Genomic DNA, 19,351 nt, shown 5'->3' with positions numbered 1-19,351 from the left:
CGTGACCCTCTCTGCCTGTCCCCTCTGCCCAGTCGTGTCTGTGAAGCCCAAGGTGCACAGCCGCCCGTCGCGGATGAACTGCTATGTGGAGGTGGCGGGAGATGGGCTACCCAGCGAGACCAAGAAGACTGGAAAGCAGATTGGGATCTCTGAGCTGCTGTGGAATGAGATCCTCATCCTGTAAGTCACTGCCACCCCCTGGTGTGGGGTTGGTTTTGGGCCTGGCTTCGTGCTCCCCAGTGTCCCTTGCTGTGCCATCGGCTGGGGCTGCTCGGGTGTTGGGGATCGGCTGGGAGGGCAGCAGGAGGAGGTTCTCCCAGTGCCCCATGGCCTTGCCCACCTCCCTCCCCTCCCTGGTTTTGGCAGGCCTGGCACTACCCACTCCCCACACATGGAGCAGGGTTGACACCACAGTGATGGCCACCTTCTCTGGTCTCTGCAGGAATGTCACAGCTCAGAGCCACTTGGACCTGAAGGTGTGGAGCTGCCATACCCTGAGGAATGAGCTTTTGGGCACCGCCTCCGTCAGCCTCAGCAACCTGCTGAAAAGCGGCGGGAAACGTATGTACGAGCCGGACCGCGCTGGGATCCCTGGGCTTCTGCCCTGGCTGGGGGCGCCACATTCCGCAGGGTCCTGCCACCTCGCCAGCCCCATAGGTGCGAGATTGGGAGGAAGGGCAGCAGCCAGTGTCTCTCAGCAGTCCCCAGCCTCGGGAGGGAACAAGGCAGCATTGTGCACCCTGGGCTGCCTGTCAGAGCCGGGGGGCTGGGGTGTGACAGAAGCCATACCTCTGTTAGCCAGGGTGCCGCGGCCTGCACGGAAACACAAACCCCTCAGCTATTTGCTGCCATTTGTGGTCGCCAGAGTGTGGCTCGTGACAGCAGCTACTGCATAAAGGCGGCCATTCAGGGCTTGGGCCGCTCAAGCGGCTGCGCAGGGCTGGAAAAGGTTTGCTCTGTCTTTTCCAAGCAAAGCTCTGCCGCTTGCAAGAGACAAACCTGGTATTCAGCAGGGAGAGGGGCCTCGTGCCCAAGGTGGGAATAGGGGGCTGGTTCAGACTCTCCCCTGTGCCAGGGCTGGGGTTTGCTGCTTCACTGCCAGCTGCCGGCTACCGAACTGTGGCGGGGTTCCTGCTGTGCTCCCTGTGTCGGGCAGGCTGCTGTGCCCCTGGGTGGCACTTTGTCCTGCCAGGGAAGTGAGGGCCAACGTGGGGAGCTGTGATGCTGCCACTGTCACCTTGCAAAGCCAGTGAGGACCTGAACGTCCACCCTGGGCTGTTACAGGGCTGTGCTGCCTCTTGCTTGGCCTGTTGCTGTCTGGAGGCCTGCAGTGGGGTTTCTGCCCGAGGGCACCTTCCTCTGCAGCTTTTCCTTCCCAAGCTGTGCAAATACTGAGCTGTGCCGGGCTCCTGAAGCCGCTGCTGCTCTGGCCCTACCTGCCTGCTCCTCTGCAGAGGCACAATCGGCTCTTTCATTTGCAGGCGTCCCAGGGGGTTGTGTGGAAAATGAATGGAAAAGGCAACTGGCTGTTCTAGCTTGTCCGTTAACATCCACCAGAAAAAACGTGTCAGATTTTTCCTTGACACCGTGGGCTGGGAGGGAGGACTCTTAAAGCTGCAGAGCCTGCCCTGCCCTGCCGGGAAGGTGCTGCTGTGGGCTGGGTCTGCTGGCACCGCCTGAGTGAGCCATGTGCTCATCTGCTCATCTTGTCTAGCCTGATGTCTGTGCCCTCCTCTTTTCCGCGGTCTCCCTGCATGGCCTTTGGGCTTTGCTGAAGCTTTGAGTGGGCCAGAGACTGCTGGTGGGCTCCCTGGAGGTCCTGTGGGAGCCTGGGCACCTGGGACATCCTTTCCTTGAGAGAGCGTCTTGTCTGCCGAGAGGAGGGGAGTTCATTCCCTGTGCTGCCAGCCTGGGGAAGGAGCCAGGTCATGCAGGAGTGTGCAAAGGCTGGTTAGGATTTCAAGCCATCCCGAGTTGGACATGTAATGTCCTAATGCAGCTCGTGATCTGGGGGAAGGCAACAAAATTTGTGTGTCTGTCATTCAGGACCTGGCCATCCTCTTCCCATCCTCGGAAGTGTTCAGCAGGAGTGTCCGCTTCCCCAGAGCTGCTCCTGCTGGGCAGCAGACCCGCTTTCTAGTTTGGTTGGGTTTGCTATGATTTTGATGAGCTTTTCTGTAAGTTACTGGTACGTGAGTGTAGCTGTGGCTTTTGGTTAATGTTCCTGTAGCTGTTCTCGGTGGGGAAGAATTGTTCCTGCTGCTCTGCTTTTGGGCAGGGGTGGTGTTCTCGCTGCCAGTGACTTCCATGGCAGCGTGTGCAGAGCTCTTGCCTGCCAGAAACACGCTCGAGCTACCCCACTCTTTCTGTCAGCCCTCCTGCCAAGCACACCATGCTCCAAGTGGAAGAGCTGAGGCTCTGGAGCCTGGAAAAAGAGCTCAGCGTTGAGCCCAGTCAGGCCCGAGCTCCCGGGAAGATGAGGAGAGCCTGCTGGAGCTAAATGCCTGAGGTGTCGGACAGGAGCTCCTGCACCGGGCGGGTCCAGCCTTGCTTTTAGGCTTGTGCTTCCCACTGCCTTGGCAGATGCCTCTGGGGCCTCTCCTCTGGCAGGCAGCGCCCTCCTGCTTTCGAAGGGGATTGGCCAGGGAGACGGAGAGGTGGGTAAGAATGGGCTCAATCACAGAAAATGAGCTGGAGCCTTCCACAGGGCTGAGCTGCTCCCAGGGCTGCCATAAAACAGCTAATTTGCAATGGCACAGCCCCCTGCCCTGGCCCCCGAGCTGCTGCCTGCCGCAGAGGCACCTCTTTGTTCCCAGGCTCTGGGAGCTCCTAGTCTGTTCTTCCCACAAGGCTTGAGGAACGTCCCTGGCCGGCCCCACGCCATGGTCTGTGTGGAAGCTGATACTGGGACTTGCTGGTCCCCCTGTGTGCCGAGCAGTGGATGCCTGTGCAGGCACTGGAGTGAGCCAGGCTGCAGCTTGCAAATGAAAGCGTTTGCTTTTATTGCTCGCTCCTTGGGTTGCAAGTTACATCAACAGACTCCTGTTTCTTGAGTGGCACCACATGCCAGGATTTTACAGATCCTGCAGAGCCTTTTCTTTCCCTGCTGCTGCTCCCCAGGCAGAGCAGCTGGAGCCGCAGCCTCACAAGACCCTCCAGGAAGCCAGCAGCAAACCCTGAAACCCCTGGAAAGCTGCAGCTACCTCTGTGTTGTGGATAAGCTGTCAAAGGAGCTCTACTGTGTGACCCAGCAGCAAAGGCTCTGTCTGAGTGAGGAGTTGTGAAGGTGAATGCACAGGCGGCGAGGTGGCTGCCCAGTGAGCCGGGCGACAGTCCTGTAAAACTGATTGTCCAAGGCAGTAAGTCAGCATGGGTCAGACTGTGCCTACCCTCATCACTCGGGGTGGCGTGTCCCGAGTGACCTGCAGAGTTGATGGGACTGTGACCACCAAGCACTGTCCCCATGCCGTGGCCACCTCCAGGGTCTGCTGGGTCTGGTCCTGCTGTGCCCTGGTGGGTCCAGTTTGCAGCCAGCCAGCTGCCTCTGGTCAGAGACAGCGGGCTCTTTGCCTCTCTCTTCCTTCCCAGGGCTCTGGTGCTTCAGAGGAAGGACACAGAAGTCTGAGGTCCTCCTGCTTATACCTACAGATAAATGGAGTGGGACACAATTGTCTCTAAGCCGTGGGGGCTGGGACTGGGTCAGCAGCAGGGACAAACCTTCCCACCACCTGGGAGACTTTTACACAATACCTGGGACAGTAAGGATTATCCCTTCCTCTAAACTCAGGGTTCCCCTTTGGTTTAGGGATGGCTGTGGAAGGTCTAACTTTCCTCTCGGCTTCTTCTTGGAGGGGCTGTAGCCACAGCACAGAATCACTGTTTCAGCTATGAGAAAGCACAAAGGTTAAGTCAGTCTTGACCTGCTGAGCACCAGGGAGGTGGGTGCTGCCTGCCAGCCAGCCCTGAGCCCTGGGGTGGTCTGAGAGAGGCTCCACTGATGTTATTCGCTGCTCTGCCTTTTCTGTCTAGTGCCAGGCACTTTCAGGGCAGGGTTCTGACCCTAAGATTTGATTCTTCTGCAGACTGATGAGGGACGAGTAGGTTGCTGGCTAGGGTGTGTGGTTTTCAGGGCAGCCCAGAGGATCTGCTTATCGTTTGGATTAGCAGCAGCCCCGGCTGCTCTCAAGGGGTGATAGTGGATACAGCTTTGATCATGTGGAGCTGTTTGAGTGGAAACTGGCCTTTTCATCCAGTGGAAATGTGCAAAGAGGGCTTGAGGAGCTGAGAGGGTGGGAAGCACCGTCAGGCTGTCTGTCTGGAAATTTTCCTGGCTGGGTGTGCAAAGATGGAGCCACCCGACCCAGGGAAGAGGCAGGGGTGCAGCTCTCTGGTGTTTGTGCCCATGGGCATCAGACATGTATAGTTCCTGGAGGTCCCAGAGGGCTCAGGCTTGGGCTCAGCTCGAGCCCGTTATCGTGCTGCCTGCTACCAGCCTCGCTTCGTGGGACCGTAAATCCGCTTAATGGGCTGGGTGGGAATTCCAGCTCACCTCTGCTAAATGGGAGCTCTGATGCTGCGTGCGGGGCACTGGAAGTAGCTGAACTGAGACCTTATTCAGGACCAAATCAGCCCCCGACCCCCTCCCAAAATAATAATAATCCTTCTGACATTCTGGCTGCCGGCAGGACACAGGCAGCCTTTGTGCTCAGCCGTTCAGGGGACCCTCTGTTGGTGCAACAGCAATGTCCCTTTGTGCGTCCCGCGTGCTGGAAGGGGACAGTGAATGGAAGGTTCTGCTAGTGTTTATTTTCTTTAAAAAAGCTGAAGGGGGTGGAGAGGGGGAGAAGGAAGCCGGCTGGGAGGTTCATGTTCACATCCTCCACTTGGAGACACCTTGTCTTTGCTCCTGCGCTGCCGCCCCCTCAGCCAGGCTCCTGCACAATGAGGGCTTGTGCGGCTCTGGTGGGGAGAGCAGAGCGCTCGGCTGCCGGGCGCTCACAGAGGGGGATGGAGGGGACCCCTGGAGTGTGTGGGCACGACTTCCGGATGGCTGGGAGAAAATGCAAATTCCTATGGCTTGGAGCAGCCGGGAGAAACAGGGTCTGGATTTGTTCTGGTTTTTTTGGCTGCGCTTAGTAGCATCTTCTATCTCAGGCTCTTAAAATGGTCTGTGAGATTGGTTCCTCTTGGAAGCAAGATGAGAGCAACTCCTTTAGGCAGATGGGTAAGACCAGGCTTAGCAGAATCTCTTGTCTGATGATGGGTGGGTAATGAGCGATAGGGCTGGTCTCCAAGCTCCATGCTCTGCCCCATGAGCATGTGTTTCTGCCGTGTCTGCACCCTGCTGAGAGGACACTGGATGCTGAGGGGATGTCTGCCTCCTTGGCACTGAAAACCTGAGACATTTTCATGAGATTCATGAAAGCAGCCTGTCCGGCAGCCCTGTCTTCACTGCAGACCCTGTAGCGCTGTTTTTTGGGGTGCCCATTGAATGCCCTGTGAAGCAGAGACCGCTTGGAGGAAGGGGTGATGAATCCCAACATGGGGCCACCGGCCCTGCTGCTGGGCTTCCCCTCGTAGAGCTGGTCGGCTCTGAGGAAGGACGGCTGCTAGCCATGGGCTGGTGCATGTGGTGCAAGTACTGGCCTCATGCTGGACCCCTTCTCTGTCCTCTTTGTGTCCCTTCCCAGCTGTGTGAGGCTGGCAGGCAGGAGCCTGCAGGAAGAAGCCGCTCTGGACAGGGCAGGAGGGCAGCAGCCGCTCTTCGGGCTGGCACAAGAGATGTGTAGCTGCTTCTGGTCCTGGCAATGGCCAGGCCGGTGTGCAGCGGCACCACGGTCTCTGTGCCTTCCCCCTGGTGCTGTGCAGGGGCTGGGCTGGCAGCCGGGAGCTCTAGGTGCTGTTTGGGTGGTGGTTGCACATCCTGGGGCTCTGCCAGTGTGTTTTGTTCCAGAGCTAGAGATGGGCCAAGGGATCCATGGGAAGCATGTTCCCATCCTCCTGCTGACAGGTACCGCACCCCATCCCTGTGGTGGACTGGGACAAAGCATCTTACTGAAAACTGGTGCTGTTGTGTCGTGAGCTATCTGTGTATAATAAAAATATTACTTAAGCAAATGAGTCAGGAAGCATCTGGGCTGGTATCCCAGGCTGGCACAGCCTAATTTTTCTGGCCTTCCTTGGTGGAGCTGGGTGTTTCAGTCCTGCTGGCTCTGGCAGGCATTGCTGCAGTGGTGCAAGAGTCCTGCGTGCTACGGGCACTGAGGGTCAGGTTGTTCTCCCATCACCCATGGGGACACGGCCCCTTGTACATGGCTGGAGGAGGCTGTTGGAGGTGGTCAGGAAGCCCGTGAGCCACATGGTGCCATGCGCCAGGATGCCCAGAGGCTGCCTCAAGACAGTCCCTCACTCTGTGCCTGCTGGGAGAAATGGGAGCGGTGTTCCTGGGGCTGTTACCTCTGAGCAAAGCTGCAGCGTCCAGCTGTATGTGGAGCTGTGACTTGCAAAGTCTCGCTGAGCTGCAGGAGCCAAGCTGGCTCACGAAGGAGGGGAGTGGAGCTGGCAGCCATCTCCAGGAGCCTCACAGCCCATGCTACCCGCTCCAGAAGCTTCTGCAAAGGCGATCTGATGCCACAAGGGAGTGTTCCTGTGTGTTTAGGGGCAGTTCTTTGTGCCAGTTCGGTGGGACTTATACACAGGGAAGAGGATGGAGAGATGTGCCTGGTGTTTTCCTCTGCTGCTTGCCTAGGCTTTTTAGGCTGCACGAGGATACCCTTGCTTCTGAAAGATGCTGCTCGCCTCCCTGCAGCAGGCCATGGCTTCAGGCGCTGTTGGACATGTAGCCATCGGCTTTCATAGTGTGCCAGGCACCTGCTGGTGGCCACCCTCTTCTTGACTTGTGTATTGGGTTAAACCAGCCAAATCCCTTGGCTTTCCTGCCAAGATCTTCCTTAGAGCTCCAGTTTCTGGATCTGTAAGTGGTGGTGGCCTCAGCTGTGTTGCAGCCATGGGCCTGGAGGCAGCTCCAGGCCCCTGGAGGGACCCCGCTTTGCCAGCAGTGGCTGAGGAAGGAGGATCTGTCTTCCCTGGGAGCTGGTGGTGTGGCTGGTGGGGTCTCCTCTGGCGATGCTGGTAGGTGCATGTGGGTGTGGGGCCAATTCTGGTGATGCTTGCAGGACAGCAGGCACATTGTCTTCGGGGACTGTGGGGAAGCCTTGACGGGGCTGGGAGGCTGGCATCCCATGCCATGGGGGGCCTGGGGTGGTGGGGCCATCCTCCATGATGACTGGCATCGCAAGTGGTGACTGCTTGGTCTCTTTCTTCTCGTCCTCTCATCTCCCACAGTGGAGAACAGGCAGCTGACCCTGGACCTGCAGACGGAGAACAAAGGCAGTGTTGTCTCTGGTGGAGAGCTGACGATTTTCCTGGACGGGCCTGCTGTTGATCTGGGAAGCCTGCCTAACGGCAGTGCTGTGACAGAGGGTGAGTGCCGCCCATCGCCCCATGCGCATGGGGGCTCTGAGCACGAGGTGGGTAGAGGAGTGGGGCTGAGGGCACGGCCCCTGGGACCTCAGAGCAAGCGTCTGAGTGCCAGCTGTGTCCTCCTCTCCCAGGTAAGGCTCCGACCCCTTCCCGCCTGAGTCCGGGCTTGCGCTTGGGCTCCTGTGGGAGCAAGCATGGGACAGGAGCGGGAGCGTCGACAGGCTCACGCCCTGGCTCCCACTGGTGTGAGCAGAGCAGCCCTTCTCCAGGCTCTCCGTCGGCTGCTTGCATGGCTCGGCCTCTTCCCTCTCTGTCCCGTGTGGGCCAGGGAAACTGCTTCTGTATTTAATGACCTGCGTGGAAAAGAGGTCCCTGTGGAAGAGTGTGCGTGGAGACACGGACTGATGTCTGACTCCTCGGGACTGCCTGGGGATGGAGCAGAGCTGGTCCTGGCCAGGGGCTGGCACACAGCTTTCCCTTGACTCCTTCTCTTCCTTGCTGGGAGATTAAGCTTGGGAAATTAGTCTTCAATGCGGGTGCCCTCCTGGTGCTGCCAGTTCTGCAAAGGTCTGCATTTACCTCTCCTAGCACTGCTCGGTGCTATAGGGTGCTGTGGGATGGACTGTGCTGTTTCACAGCTGTGGGAGAGGGGAGCACCCCAGTGTAAGGGCAAGGGGTCCTTGTGTGCGGGTGGGTCTGTTCTGTAATATATGGACCTGTTATGCTTTTGGGTCTCCCTTCTGGAAAAAGGTTCTATCTACTAGTTCTGTCTACTATCTACTAGTTCTATCCTCCTTTCTCCCCCTCCCTTCTTCCAGAAGGAGGATAGAACTAGTAGATGCCTCAGTCATTTTCTTCACCTGCTTTTTCTTCACTCACTCAGGGTCCCAAGTGCCTGGACGAGACCCCAGCAGCACCACAGCATCCACGGAGAACAGGCACCAGCCTCCCAGTACAAACTGCTTTGGAAGCAGACCGAGGTAAGAGTCCTGTGCCAGCAGCACCTATATCAGTCTGTTACTGGGTGGTTGCTGCAGCCGTGAGGCAGCAGAGAGGTGCCTGGATCATCCTTGTGCAGTGGATCCTACTCTGGATCTCACAGTGAGCCCCCAGCAAAGCAGCCCACAGGTGTGGAGCAGGGGTGGGCTGTCTGACCTGGAGGACAGCAGAGCTGGGAGGTGGCCACACAGCTGGGGTGCAGCTGACCTGTGCCTCTCCTAAGCTGTTTGTTTTTCAAGGAATATCAGGTCTGTGACGGCCCAGACAGTTTCCACCAGTTACTCTGCTGGCAGCTGAGGGAATGGTCTCTCAGGGAGGTGTGGGGCAGACTGTGACCAGGCAAACCAGCAAATAATTGGTTTGCAGGGGTTCCTTCAAATGGGGATTACGGGCACCCCAGCTCTGGCCTTGAGCACAGCCCCGGCCAGGCGCTGGACGAGGCTGGGAAGCACAGTGCTCCTCTGGGTGATGGTCACCCGGGCACACTTCCGAAGGTCTGGGGAGAGCAGGAGAAGCAGAGAAAGCAGAGCTGCAGGGAAATAACAGCTGCTTCCAAAGGAAATGAGATGCTTGGGCAGCAGGCCATCCTGTGCCTGGCGTGGTGCTTTTTCTTGCCTTCTCGCTGGGCTGGAGTGGCTCAGTGCTGCTCCTTTTGGAGCTGTGGTTATTGAGAGACGTGTCACACTGTCAACATGGAGTTGAATTTAACACCTATTTATATTTCCAGAGCATGGCTGTGGCCCAGCAGCCTATACAGATGTTCTGGCTAGAAGTGTGCCTGTAGAGAGGGTGCCTGCAGCCTGCCATCCAGGAGATTCTGCATGCCCCAAGGCTTGGGAGCACTCTCAGCAACAAGCCCTACACCTCGAGCTTTTCTGCTCTTTCTTTATCTGCCAGACACATAGAAGAGATGAACAAACAGGAGAAATGTTTTCAGCTCCAAAAAGTGACCCTGTCCTTCTATGCCACGTGTTCATCTCCCACATGAGGAAGGAGTGGAATGGCATGTTAGGAATGGGTTGCTGAATGCAGTTTGTGCTGTTTTGTTGTGGCTGCTCCTCTTGATTCCTGCTGTCCAGGTGTTAAAGCCTTCTAAGGAGTGAGAGAGTGCTCAGCATCCTGATGGAGCTGGGCTTTGCAGTCCCTTAGGAACTATCAGTAGATGCTAGAAAGCCTAGAAGGTTCCAGTTTGGGAGGCTCTGCCTGTGACTGCTTCCTTCTGATTCCCAACTGCTTTCTAATTGTCTGTAAGCAGTTCTGCTTCTGGTGTTGTCTCAGCCCATGAGTGCGAGATGACTGTGGAGAGGCCTGGACGGTGTTTCTGCAGAGGACCTTTAGAGACCTTCCAGGTGTGTTTTTAATCATTAAGAATTTTATGGGTGATCAGGTACAGGAAACTTTCTAGCTAGTTTTCAATTCCTAAACTCACCCAAATTTTGGGTTGTTCTGTACTTCACTCCACAGTTTGATGTAGAACTGCTACGTGGGGCAGAGCGTTGCTGCACATACCCACCGTGGAGGCAGCTGCCTTCTCAGGAATGGAGTACGGGTCCTTTCCACTTGGGAATGCTGTTTGATGTTTGCTCTGTTTATACACAGAGCCGTGTATATTTTCATGGGCTTGGTGATGGATGCTGGCAAACTTGCTCGCAGGCAGGATGGAAAGAAAAAGGTCATTCTTTGCTCCTCAGCTATTTCTACACTGTCCCCTCGAGGGAAACTGCTTGGTCAGGGCTTCTCTTTCTTCTCCTGAACAAATGTCATCTTGGGATTTGCTGCTAATCTTGGTGGCGGGGTGTGAAATTCCACAGCCCTCTAGGTGGAGAGAAAGCAGAGGCCAGAGCTCCCCACGGGTGCTGAGAGAGTTGCCACAATCGCCGTGTGCCTTGTGGTGGCCAGAGGGACCTCTTCTGACAGTAGGGAATAAAGCAGCTCGGTTTGCTGCTCGTCCTGCGTGAAGGCTCTGGCTGGCAGGTCCTGTCGGGTATCGCAATATGAGCACGGTCATGAAAAACTGCTGCCGCCTGTCATGAGCTTGTGCGAACTCAAGTGATTTTTTTTAGTGGTTTGTGCTTTGCTTTGTCCTTTTATGTGATGTCCAAAAGTCACCGTTCAGCTGGTGGTGGCATGAGCATCCCTGAGGGTAGGTGGGATACACTCCTCCGGGTCACTTGGACAAAGGATTTCCCTTTGTGAGACCCCTTGTTCTGCAAAACGCCACGTGTGGCTGCGGGATGTCCCCAGGCATGTGGCTTCTGGTGTGACACAGCAGCAGGGAAAGGCCAGGGCAGCTGTGATTGCCAGTTGCCGTTGCTGGAAGGAGTTGGTAATGGGAATAAACTGAGTCTTGGGGTTCGGAGCCAGGTGCCAGAGCTGCTAGCTGCACATCCCTGTGCTGTGGGGTGCTGCCCCAGCTCCAGGGTGGGGTACACAGGTGCTGTCTCTGCTCACGACACTGCAGGGATGAGGGCTGGGTGTGTGGGGGACGTGGCTGCCTCCTCCCCTCTTCACAGGGACAGGGGGAGTTTCTTAGCTCTCTGCTTTGGGAACAGAGCCCTCTCTGCCCACTTGGCTCTCCTGGTTGTGCTTCCCGCTGGTGATGCCCCAGCCTTCTGCAGCCAGTGCTGGCTCCTGGCTGCATGCTCTGCTCTCCTTCGGCTGTGGTTTGCGATCTGGTGGGATGAGTGAGACCAAGACTGGTGCTGCCACTTCTCCTGGTGCCTCATTCCAGGACCTTGTGGCTACCACAGCGGGAGGAGGCAGCCGTTCTGGGTTTCATGCCCGGGGCTCACGTCAGCCTCTGCAGTGTGTGGGCTCTGCCTTGGCAGAAGCCAGGGGAGCTGAAATGTTGATGTCACTCTGGCTGATGCCACTTCCCCCTTCAGCATCATCTGCTCCACTGCCTCAGGCCCAGGAGGGGTGGTGGGGCAGCCACCCGAGGTCTACGATGGACAGGGGACAGTGAGGGTCTTGCCAGCCGCCTGGGAGGTGGGCTGCCCTCCGCATGTCCTGCTCTGTCCCACCGGCATGGCTGTGAGAGGCAGTTCCCATCCTTGCTGTGACTTGTTTTCTCCCTGCTCCTATTTTAAGAGCCCGCTCCCAGCCCCACTGCTCTCACGTGGCCTCACTGGGTTTGTTTCCACGCATCTATTAAAAGACAATGCCCAGATGGGAGCACTCGTAGGAGGACTGGGCGGCAGGCTGGCTAATTCAGGCCTGGTAACCCTGTGTGGCCGGCTGGCAGCCTGGAAACATCCTGTTTTGGTTTCTAAAAACTCTCTGGACAGCTCTGAGCTCATCTGTGCTGAGAAGGGCAGGGACCAGATCCATCCCGTGCCTCAGGGGCCACTCCCGGTGAGACTGGCTCCTGCTGGTGGTGCCACTTGCCTGCTCCCCTCTGTCCGGGGCTCTGGGGGCCGTGCCACCTCCCAGCCTTGCCACTGGTGAACGTGGGGAGGTGGATCCTGGCCAGCTTTTGGTGCCAGTGTGCCCCCTGGATGGGCGGTGAGGGACAACCTTCACCTCCTAACCATGTGTAGAGGGGCTCAGTCTGCTCCCATCACTGCTTGAGTCCCCATGTGCTGGTGGCCGAAGCAAATCCCCAGCACGCAGCAGTGTCCTGGCTGTAGCCAGGGTTTCTGGGGTGAGTTCTGTGTATGAGGAGTCTGAAGGAGCATCTTGTATGGGGCTGCCCTCCTGGGAAGGTCCATGGCTGATCGAAGTAACCTCAGCAGCTCCTGCTCGCAGTCGGCTCTGTTCGTGCCTCTTATCTGATCTGTTTTCAACAACCATCTCGTGCTTTCCCAGATCTCCTCCCAATCCCAGCCCTTCCTCTGCCTGTTGTCAGGAGCCGCTCCCCAAGGAGTTCAGCTTTGGGGTGAGGGGGAGGAACCGAGGCCTTGCTGGAGCTGTGGAGGGTGGCATGACTGATGCTGTGCCCTGTTGCTGCCAAGCTGCTGTCCCCTCCCAGGCCCAGCCCTGAGATGTGGGGACGGTTTGCGGGTTTTGCCCTTCTAAGGGGAGAACTTGGCTGGGGCAAACCAACTTCCTGATGTCTGCAGGCTTCACCTTCTGTGACCGCTGCCCTGGGCTGGGATCTGGGTGGAGGTGGCCGGGCTCTGCCTCTGCTCCCCTGCCCCCCTGCCATGGGAAAGCAGCATCCTCCCTCACCCCCTGCCCTGTCCCTCTCCCCACTTGCAGTAATGACCAGGCTTCTTAATGTGAAAACCCAGCCTTTTCCTGAATGCCTCAGGGCTGCTGCAGGGGCCCAAGGTGGCTGGAGGGCAGAGTTTGCTTGCAGGGAGCTGCAGGCACTGTGCCCACAGGGATTGGGCTGCCCTGGCCGTGGGGACACAGTGGCAAGGGAGCTCCAGCATGCCCCGATGGCTGTGCTGGGTGAGGAGCAGCACAAGAGCGAGGCAGACAGGCAGGAGCAAGGTTTTCTTTGTGAAGCTAGTGGTGTGTCTCACCTCCCATGTTTCTTTCCCTTGCAGGACGCACCGACATGCGGTTGGAGTGGCCAGGCAAAACACAGGGAGTGGAGAGCAAAGTCCCAGCGCCAGGAGCCGGCACCGACAGCAGGCCAAGAGCATGCAGCACGCCAGCATGGCCAACGGCACAGGTGAACCAGCACTCGTGGGAGGTGGTGGGGACAGAGCTCAGGGCTGAATTTTTGGGAGGAAATGAATTTCTGCTAAGATAACAGATCTTGGAATGCCTGGGAATTTTCTCCCTGTGAATTGATGGATTTTATTGATAAGCTGGGTGGCTCTGCAGAATGCACTGGTGTGGGGTCTGTTCTGCCTGTTGTGAATGAATTCTGTGGCTCCTCTCTGGAATCCCCTTGAACAAAACACTACGTCTAGCTCTGGTTTTTAAAGGGATACTGGGACAGCAACATCACCGATGCCAGAGCAAGGAGAAATTATCACAGCTGAGTGGGCTTTTTTCAAGCTTGGGGAAGTTCAGCTGAATCTGCCCATCAGCCTTCAGTGAGAGTGTTTTGGGCTCTTTGCCTACCAAAGCACTTGTGAAGTATTTGTGAAGAAGTGTTCTTGAATTGCTGGGGAGGGACTTTCTACGAGGGCGTGTGGTGATAGGACGAGGGGGAGCGGTTTTAAATTGAAAGGGGAAAATTTAGATTAGGTGTTAGGAAGAAACTCTTCATGATGAGGGTGGGGAGGCCCTGGCCCAGGTTGCCCAGGGAAGTGGTGGCTGCCCCATCCCTGGAGGGATTCAAGGCCAGGTTGGATGGGGCTTGGAGCCCCTGATCCAGTGGGAGGTGTCCCTGCACATGGCAGGAGTGGGACTGGGTGGGCTTTAAGGTCCATTCCAACCCAAACCATTCTGTGATTCTATGAAGCAGGCAGGAGTAGCTGTCTGTCGAGTATCAGAAAAGGCACAAACTCACCTCTCAGAAGGGAGTTGATTCTTATGCCAGAGGGTATTTCTGGAGGGGTTTCTCTTGTCTTTTCCTGGGTTTGTCCACCAAGCCGCAAGAACCTTGTAGGGAACGGCCTGGGACCTGCTGAGTGCCTGACTACAAAGCTACGAGCGGTTTGTCTGTTTTCCTTCTCTGGCTCTCATGAAGTCATCTGAGCAGTGTGGGATCTCCCTCTCCCCTGCACTGCTTTTGCAGGCAGTGCTGTTCTTTCTGTTGCTTTTGCCAGAGACCTGGAAGGAGAAGCAGAGTGCTTTGTTTCGGGTAGAAGGAAATGTTTTCTTCAACCCAAAAGGAAGATTTTCTTTTTTCCATTTCATTGGAAAAACCTGGAGCAACGCAATGTCAATTTTGCCAAAACCCATTTTGGGAAGGGAGGTGGGGAAATGGAAGGCTGATGTGAAATGCTGCCTTTCAGCTCTCTCTCTGGTCTGTTCTCCCCTCCCTGGGGCTGTGGCTCGTCTCTGCCCTGTTTGGTGCAGCTCTGTACCAGGAGCAAATGCTGTGTGGTGTCCCCTATGCCCACCCAGCCCTTCCCAGTGTCCTCACTGTGCTGGGGACACTCCCTCAGGTTGTAGACAGTGTTAGAATTCCCGTGAGTACAACTTGGCTCCTTGGCTTTGGTTTGTTTTAAAGCACATTTTATTGGCTGGGCCCCAGCCTCCCCCTGTGGCTTTATGACTGTGCTGGTCTCATTGCTGTTTACCACTCACCAACCTCTGTGTCCCCTGCAAGTCCTGTCAGCAATGATTTTACACTTGAGGCTGAGGAGATGAGTGTTTGAGGTGGCTGGGATTAGTGCTGGACACTTGCTTTGTGGAATGCCTCTAGAAACCATCCTCTTCCTCGGTTTGGTACACTTTGGTGACGTTATCTTGTTTTTTGAGCAGACTGTTGCAAGAACGTCGCTGGTGCATTTGTCACATACTGCTGTAATTTCATCTGCCAATAAAAGGAGATTATTTGATGGTGTGTTTCCTCCACAGCTGCATTGCTCAGCCCTAGCTGTGTTCCCCTTGGAGCCCTTCCTTATCAGGTGAACTTTGGATTAGCTTTTCCCCTGTTTTGTGCAGGACTGAGATCAAAGCCATTACCTGGGTCATTCTGCAGGTTCCCTTTGAAGATTGTCACAATGTGATTTGGGCTTCCAAAGCTGCCCTTAGCAAAGCTTGCTAGAAATGAGTAGCAGTCAGGGAGCTCTGTAGCTGAGTCTTGCAGGACCCTGGTGGAAGTTGCTGTGAGCCTGTGGGCCTGGAAATCTTTCTCACTCATAGATGCTGCCTGAGGGGCTTCTTTAGTTGCTGATGTTGTGTTCCAGGATTCCTCTGGTGCTGGAGGAATCCTGCCACCCCCCAGCTGCAGAGCAAAAGCATTTTGAATAATTTGCCTCTTCTGCAGAGTGTGTGTAGGTCTTCAGTCTCCCGTCTGGGGGATTTATACTGTTGTGAGGTTTTTCCTACAATACTTCTAAACCCTTGGGCTTGTAGATGCATTTCCCTTACTCTTTTCTGCATTTCTCAGCTCTAACTTGTGGAGCTCTGTCTGCATCCCTTACTTCTTTGTTACCTGTTGCTGGTTTGTTTTTAGTGCTTTTACTTTGCCACTGAAACCAGGATGTCTTGTAGCGCAAGTTATCCTGTGCTGGACTGCCAAGTCTGAGGGTTTTTTTGCTAGCTAATAAATATTCATCAACCAAATTCCCTTTCATTTTTCGGTCTGCATTTTCCTCCTCATCAGTTTTCTTTGTAATTTTCCTTTGCTCTGTCCTTTCCCCTTCCTTTTCCAAAAGTTCAGTGGAATCCAGCAGCGTTTAGCTCTTCCTGGTGCAGCTGACTTGCTCAGCCTGGACTTCCCTCTGCCTGGGAGGGAGCTGTGCCAGACACTCCTGTTCATTCCCTGAATTCCCATCCGACACACAGCGTGTTTGCAAGTGACAGAAAAGATTCCGAGCACAAATGCAAAGTACCCTCTGCTTTTGTCTCGGGGCAAAAAGCAGCGGTTCACAGAGGGATCTGACTGCTGGGTGAAGGAGGTGATGCCTCTGCTGCAGGTTGGGAGCACTGCGAGCCCCGTGCTTGGGTGGTAGCAGCTGCCACCTATCACGTGCTCTGCTTCCAGGGCTGCTTGGGTGCCAGCCTTGGGTACATACCCTTTCTGGGTGCTAACGTCTCTGCCTTCTGCCTTTGTAGTGAATGGAGATGCAGCAGGTGCTGTGGATGTTGAAGAGGAAAGGCCGGCAGCGGGAGCGACCGTACCGACCCCAGTGGCATCGAGCACGGCTGACAGCTCCGTCACACCTGCCCCTCCTGCCCTGCCCAGCTCTGGAGAGGCAGAGGAGGCGGCCTCCAGCTCCAGTGCCCCACCGGCCCGGGCAGCAGCGCTAGCCCTGGATGCTCTGCCCCCTGGGTAAGCTCTGCCTTCTGCTCAAGACATTTATTTTCCTCACAGGGCCAGCAGACTTAGTGCTTGTGGCCCTCGGGGAGGGAGGCACAGCCCTAGAAGGGTGGCTGGGGGGACAGGAGCACACTGAGGCACTGCTGCATGCTGGAAGAAGAGAGTGTTTGACGGAGGGGCTGTGCTGCACTGGGAACCAGCGGAAATGTTGGTGCTCAGCAGAGCAGAGAGGGCCTGGGAGTGCCTGTCGGGGATCCTTGTGCCCCCACTCCCTGGACACAGCCTGTCCTCCCTAGTCTGAGCCATCTGGTCTGCAAACTCCTCTCTCGTCCTCTGGGCTGGGATCTGATCTGTGTTTGCTGTGGGTCTCTGGGGTAATAAACAGTGAATGATGTCTTTGCAGCAAGCAATCTTTCAGTGTCTGTGCCCAGGGGAGCAGCAGAGTCCTCTGCTCTCCTGGGGCTGCATGAGGGACCCGTCAGGAAAATCCGTGACAGAGTGAATGTGGATTTCCAGAAAGCTCCCACTGAGCAGGAGGATGTGAACGTGCCCTCCAGAGACACTGTGGAGGCATTGGGCACTGCTGGGGGAGGAGGGCAGGAGCCCCACATAGCTGTGCCTGTTCCTCTCCCTGGTGCAGATGCTCTGCGTCCTCCTCCTCCTTGGGATGTGGGGAAGGGTTGAGAGGAGAGCTGGGGCTGCCTGAGCGGTGCCAGGGCCACTCTGGCTCTCGGTGGGGCGGCCAGCAGGCTCTGGGCTCAGCCCCTCTCCCTGCTGCAGCTGGGTCCTTCTCCCCCTGCATTTCAGACACCTTTAATTCTGGACTGCGAATGCAAAGTGTGGAGGGGCGGGGGTTGAAAATGGCTTGTGTTTGGTATGAAGGGAGCTGTTTATTTTCCTTTGGCTGAGGCAATGCCTGGAAGGTCAGGGCCTCACTTGTGTGTCAGTCACAGGTAATTAGGGTTAACGGCTCAGTGTGCCTTTATGCGGGGTGTGTGAGGGTTTCTGTTCTCCGGCCTGGGCGCTTCCTGTTTCCAGGCAGCTGGAAAAGTCCAGCGCTCTGAAAAAGGTCTTTATTCCAGTCAGAGCTTATGCCCTTTTCTGCTCCTACCAGGTACACTGAGAGTCTTCTTTTCCCCACCTCTTCACAGCCCAAGGTGGAAAAAGGCTGTTGTTTCTTTCCCAAGATGGAGAGAAGCCCGTGGATATCTCACGATTAGGGTTTCTGGAGACCTGGGGAGGTTGCAAGCCCTGCTTTCTAAGATGGGTCAGGCTTGGATTTAGCCAGTCCAGCTGGGTGGAAGGGTGGCTTATGTCTTCCCTGTGCCCATCTCCCTGCAGTGCTCTCACAGCAGAAAATTGTGCATGTCTGAGAGGGGAGGTGGATAAAACTGTTGTGCTTTGGGACACGGCTGGAGAAGAGCAGCAAGGGAGTAGCGAGCTGACTTCTAGGCTGAGCTTGTGGAATTTAGATCTGTGGAGGCCTTTGATAAGTAGTTTGTGTATCTATCTCTCCTTGTCCTGACTGTAGGATCTGTAGAAGGGCAAGAGGGCAGCAGCTTCTTGCTTGTGCCGTCCGAGTTCCCTGCCTGTGCTGGGCTGGCTTGGATAGCAGCTGGCCTGTATGGTCAAGTGGAGGCCAAATATCAAGATCTTCCCAGGTGAAGGAGAGATGAGAATTGAGTCCATTGAGGTCTCCACGATGTCAGCCCAGCTCCGAGAGCTGCCAGACCAGGTTATGGGCTAACAGGGATTTGCACAAACAGAGATTGCACAAGGAGCTGTGGCCCTGGGGCGGTATGAATGAGCTTCTGGGGATCTCCCGAGACCTGAGCTAGGGCAGCTGATTTTTGGCCGACTCACCACACCAGAGTATTGCTTTGACTAGTGGTTTGGGGCCCAGCTTGGGAGATGGGGATGCGGCTGGCAGGGCTGGTGGAGGCAGCGATGTGTCAGGCAGAAGAGATGCAGACAAACCCAGGCCGCTTCTGCAGAGCACACTGCTGCCAGAGCTGAAAGCAATGCAACGTAGCCCCTCGCTGGCCCAGCTCCCATGGGAACAGCTGTACAGAGTGCAGTGGAGTCCAGGAGGCATTGCTCCTGCAGGAGCGATGTCTCCTGCAAAGCTGCTACTCGCTCCAGTGCTCAAGAGCCGGAAAGCCGTCACGTCCCTCCTGCTTTCTGCCTGAGACCTGCCTCATTCTCTGAGTGTCTCCTTTCATCTGTTGGAGTGTGGAGAGCACTCATGCTCAGCTTCCCTTCAGCGTCAGGAGGGGTGGCAGCTTTTCCTCGCTGCGTGCTGATGGGTGCACGGAGCCCCAGCCACCCTGCTCGTGCCAGGCTGTGTGCAGATGGAGTCAGGAGCGGCTGGGTTCATGTGGGGATTCAGAGCTATTTATTCTGCTCAGATAGCCGTCTCTGAACATCTGCAGCAGATGTGGCAGGCACAAAGGCATCTCACACAAGCAGGAGTCTGTTCTAGGGGCTGGAGGGTGCTGGAAGGTGTTCTAAATACTTCCAGAATCTCCTTCACATCCTTCTGGCTTGGCCAGAGCATGTTTCCTTGTGAGGCCAATGAGTGTGTGTGGCACAGGAGCAGCCGGTCACAGCTCTCGAGGCCTTTGGTGCAGGGTCCTGGTTGTCACCTAGAGGTTTGCGAGCAGACTGATAGTGAAAGGGGGGAGGGCACGAGAGCTGCTGGCTCCTGCATCTGGTTCCTATCAGTGATGATTCCGCGCGAGGGACAGACGGTCGTTAGCGTGGTGTGTACACACGGCACTGTCTTGCCCGTACAAAGAGGTACATTATGCTGCCTGGCAGAAGGCTGGGGCTGTGGTTTCTTACATAAGGAGGGCGTTTTATTTGGACTGCAGGGTTGCCTCAGCACTGCCACTTCACATCATCCATGGCTCCCCATATCCACTGCCATTGCAAGCCTTGTGGGCAGTCAGAGGGGAGCTAGCGGGGCCGAGCCGTCGTGGTGCACGTGGATGAGGGCTCCCACCATCCAGTGCTCACTAAACTGCTGATCTTCCT

General features: G+C 56.2%; 1 protein-coding gene across 2 annotated transcripts in view; it reads left to right on the top strand.

Annotated features, from left to right (window-relative positions):
* WWP2 (WW domain containing E3 ubiquitin protein ligase 2) overlaps positions 1-19,351 on the top strand; it is a 41,443-nt gene that overhangs the window by 3,694 nt on the left and 18,398 nt on the right. For both annotated transcript variants that reach the window (XM_069868227.1, XM_069868226.1), the window contains exons 3-8: positions 33-180; positions 443-561; positions 7,345-7,482; positions 8,366-8,462; positions 12,975-13,102; positions 16,111-16,327. In XM_069868227.1, the coding sequence (XP_069724328.1) occupies positions 33-180; positions 443-561; positions 7,345-7,482; positions 8,366-8,462; positions 12,975-13,102; positions 16,111-16,327 (847 nt within the window). The remainder of the gene's footprint in view (positions 1-32; positions 181-442; positions 562-7,344; positions 7,483-8,365; positions 8,463-12,974; positions 13,103-16,110; positions 16,328-19,351) is intronic.

The sequence above is a fragment of the Phaenicophaeus curvirostris genome, chromosome 14, assembly GCF_032191515.1.
Source record: "Phaenicophaeus curvirostris isolate KB17595 chromosome 14, BPBGC_Pcur_1.0, whole genome shotgun sequence".
Lineage (NCBI taxonomy): Eukaryota > Metazoa > Chordata > Aves > Cuculiformes > Cuculidae > Phaenicophaeus > Phaenicophaeus curvirostris.
This window is presented reverse-complemented; position numbering and strand designations above follow the sequence as displayed.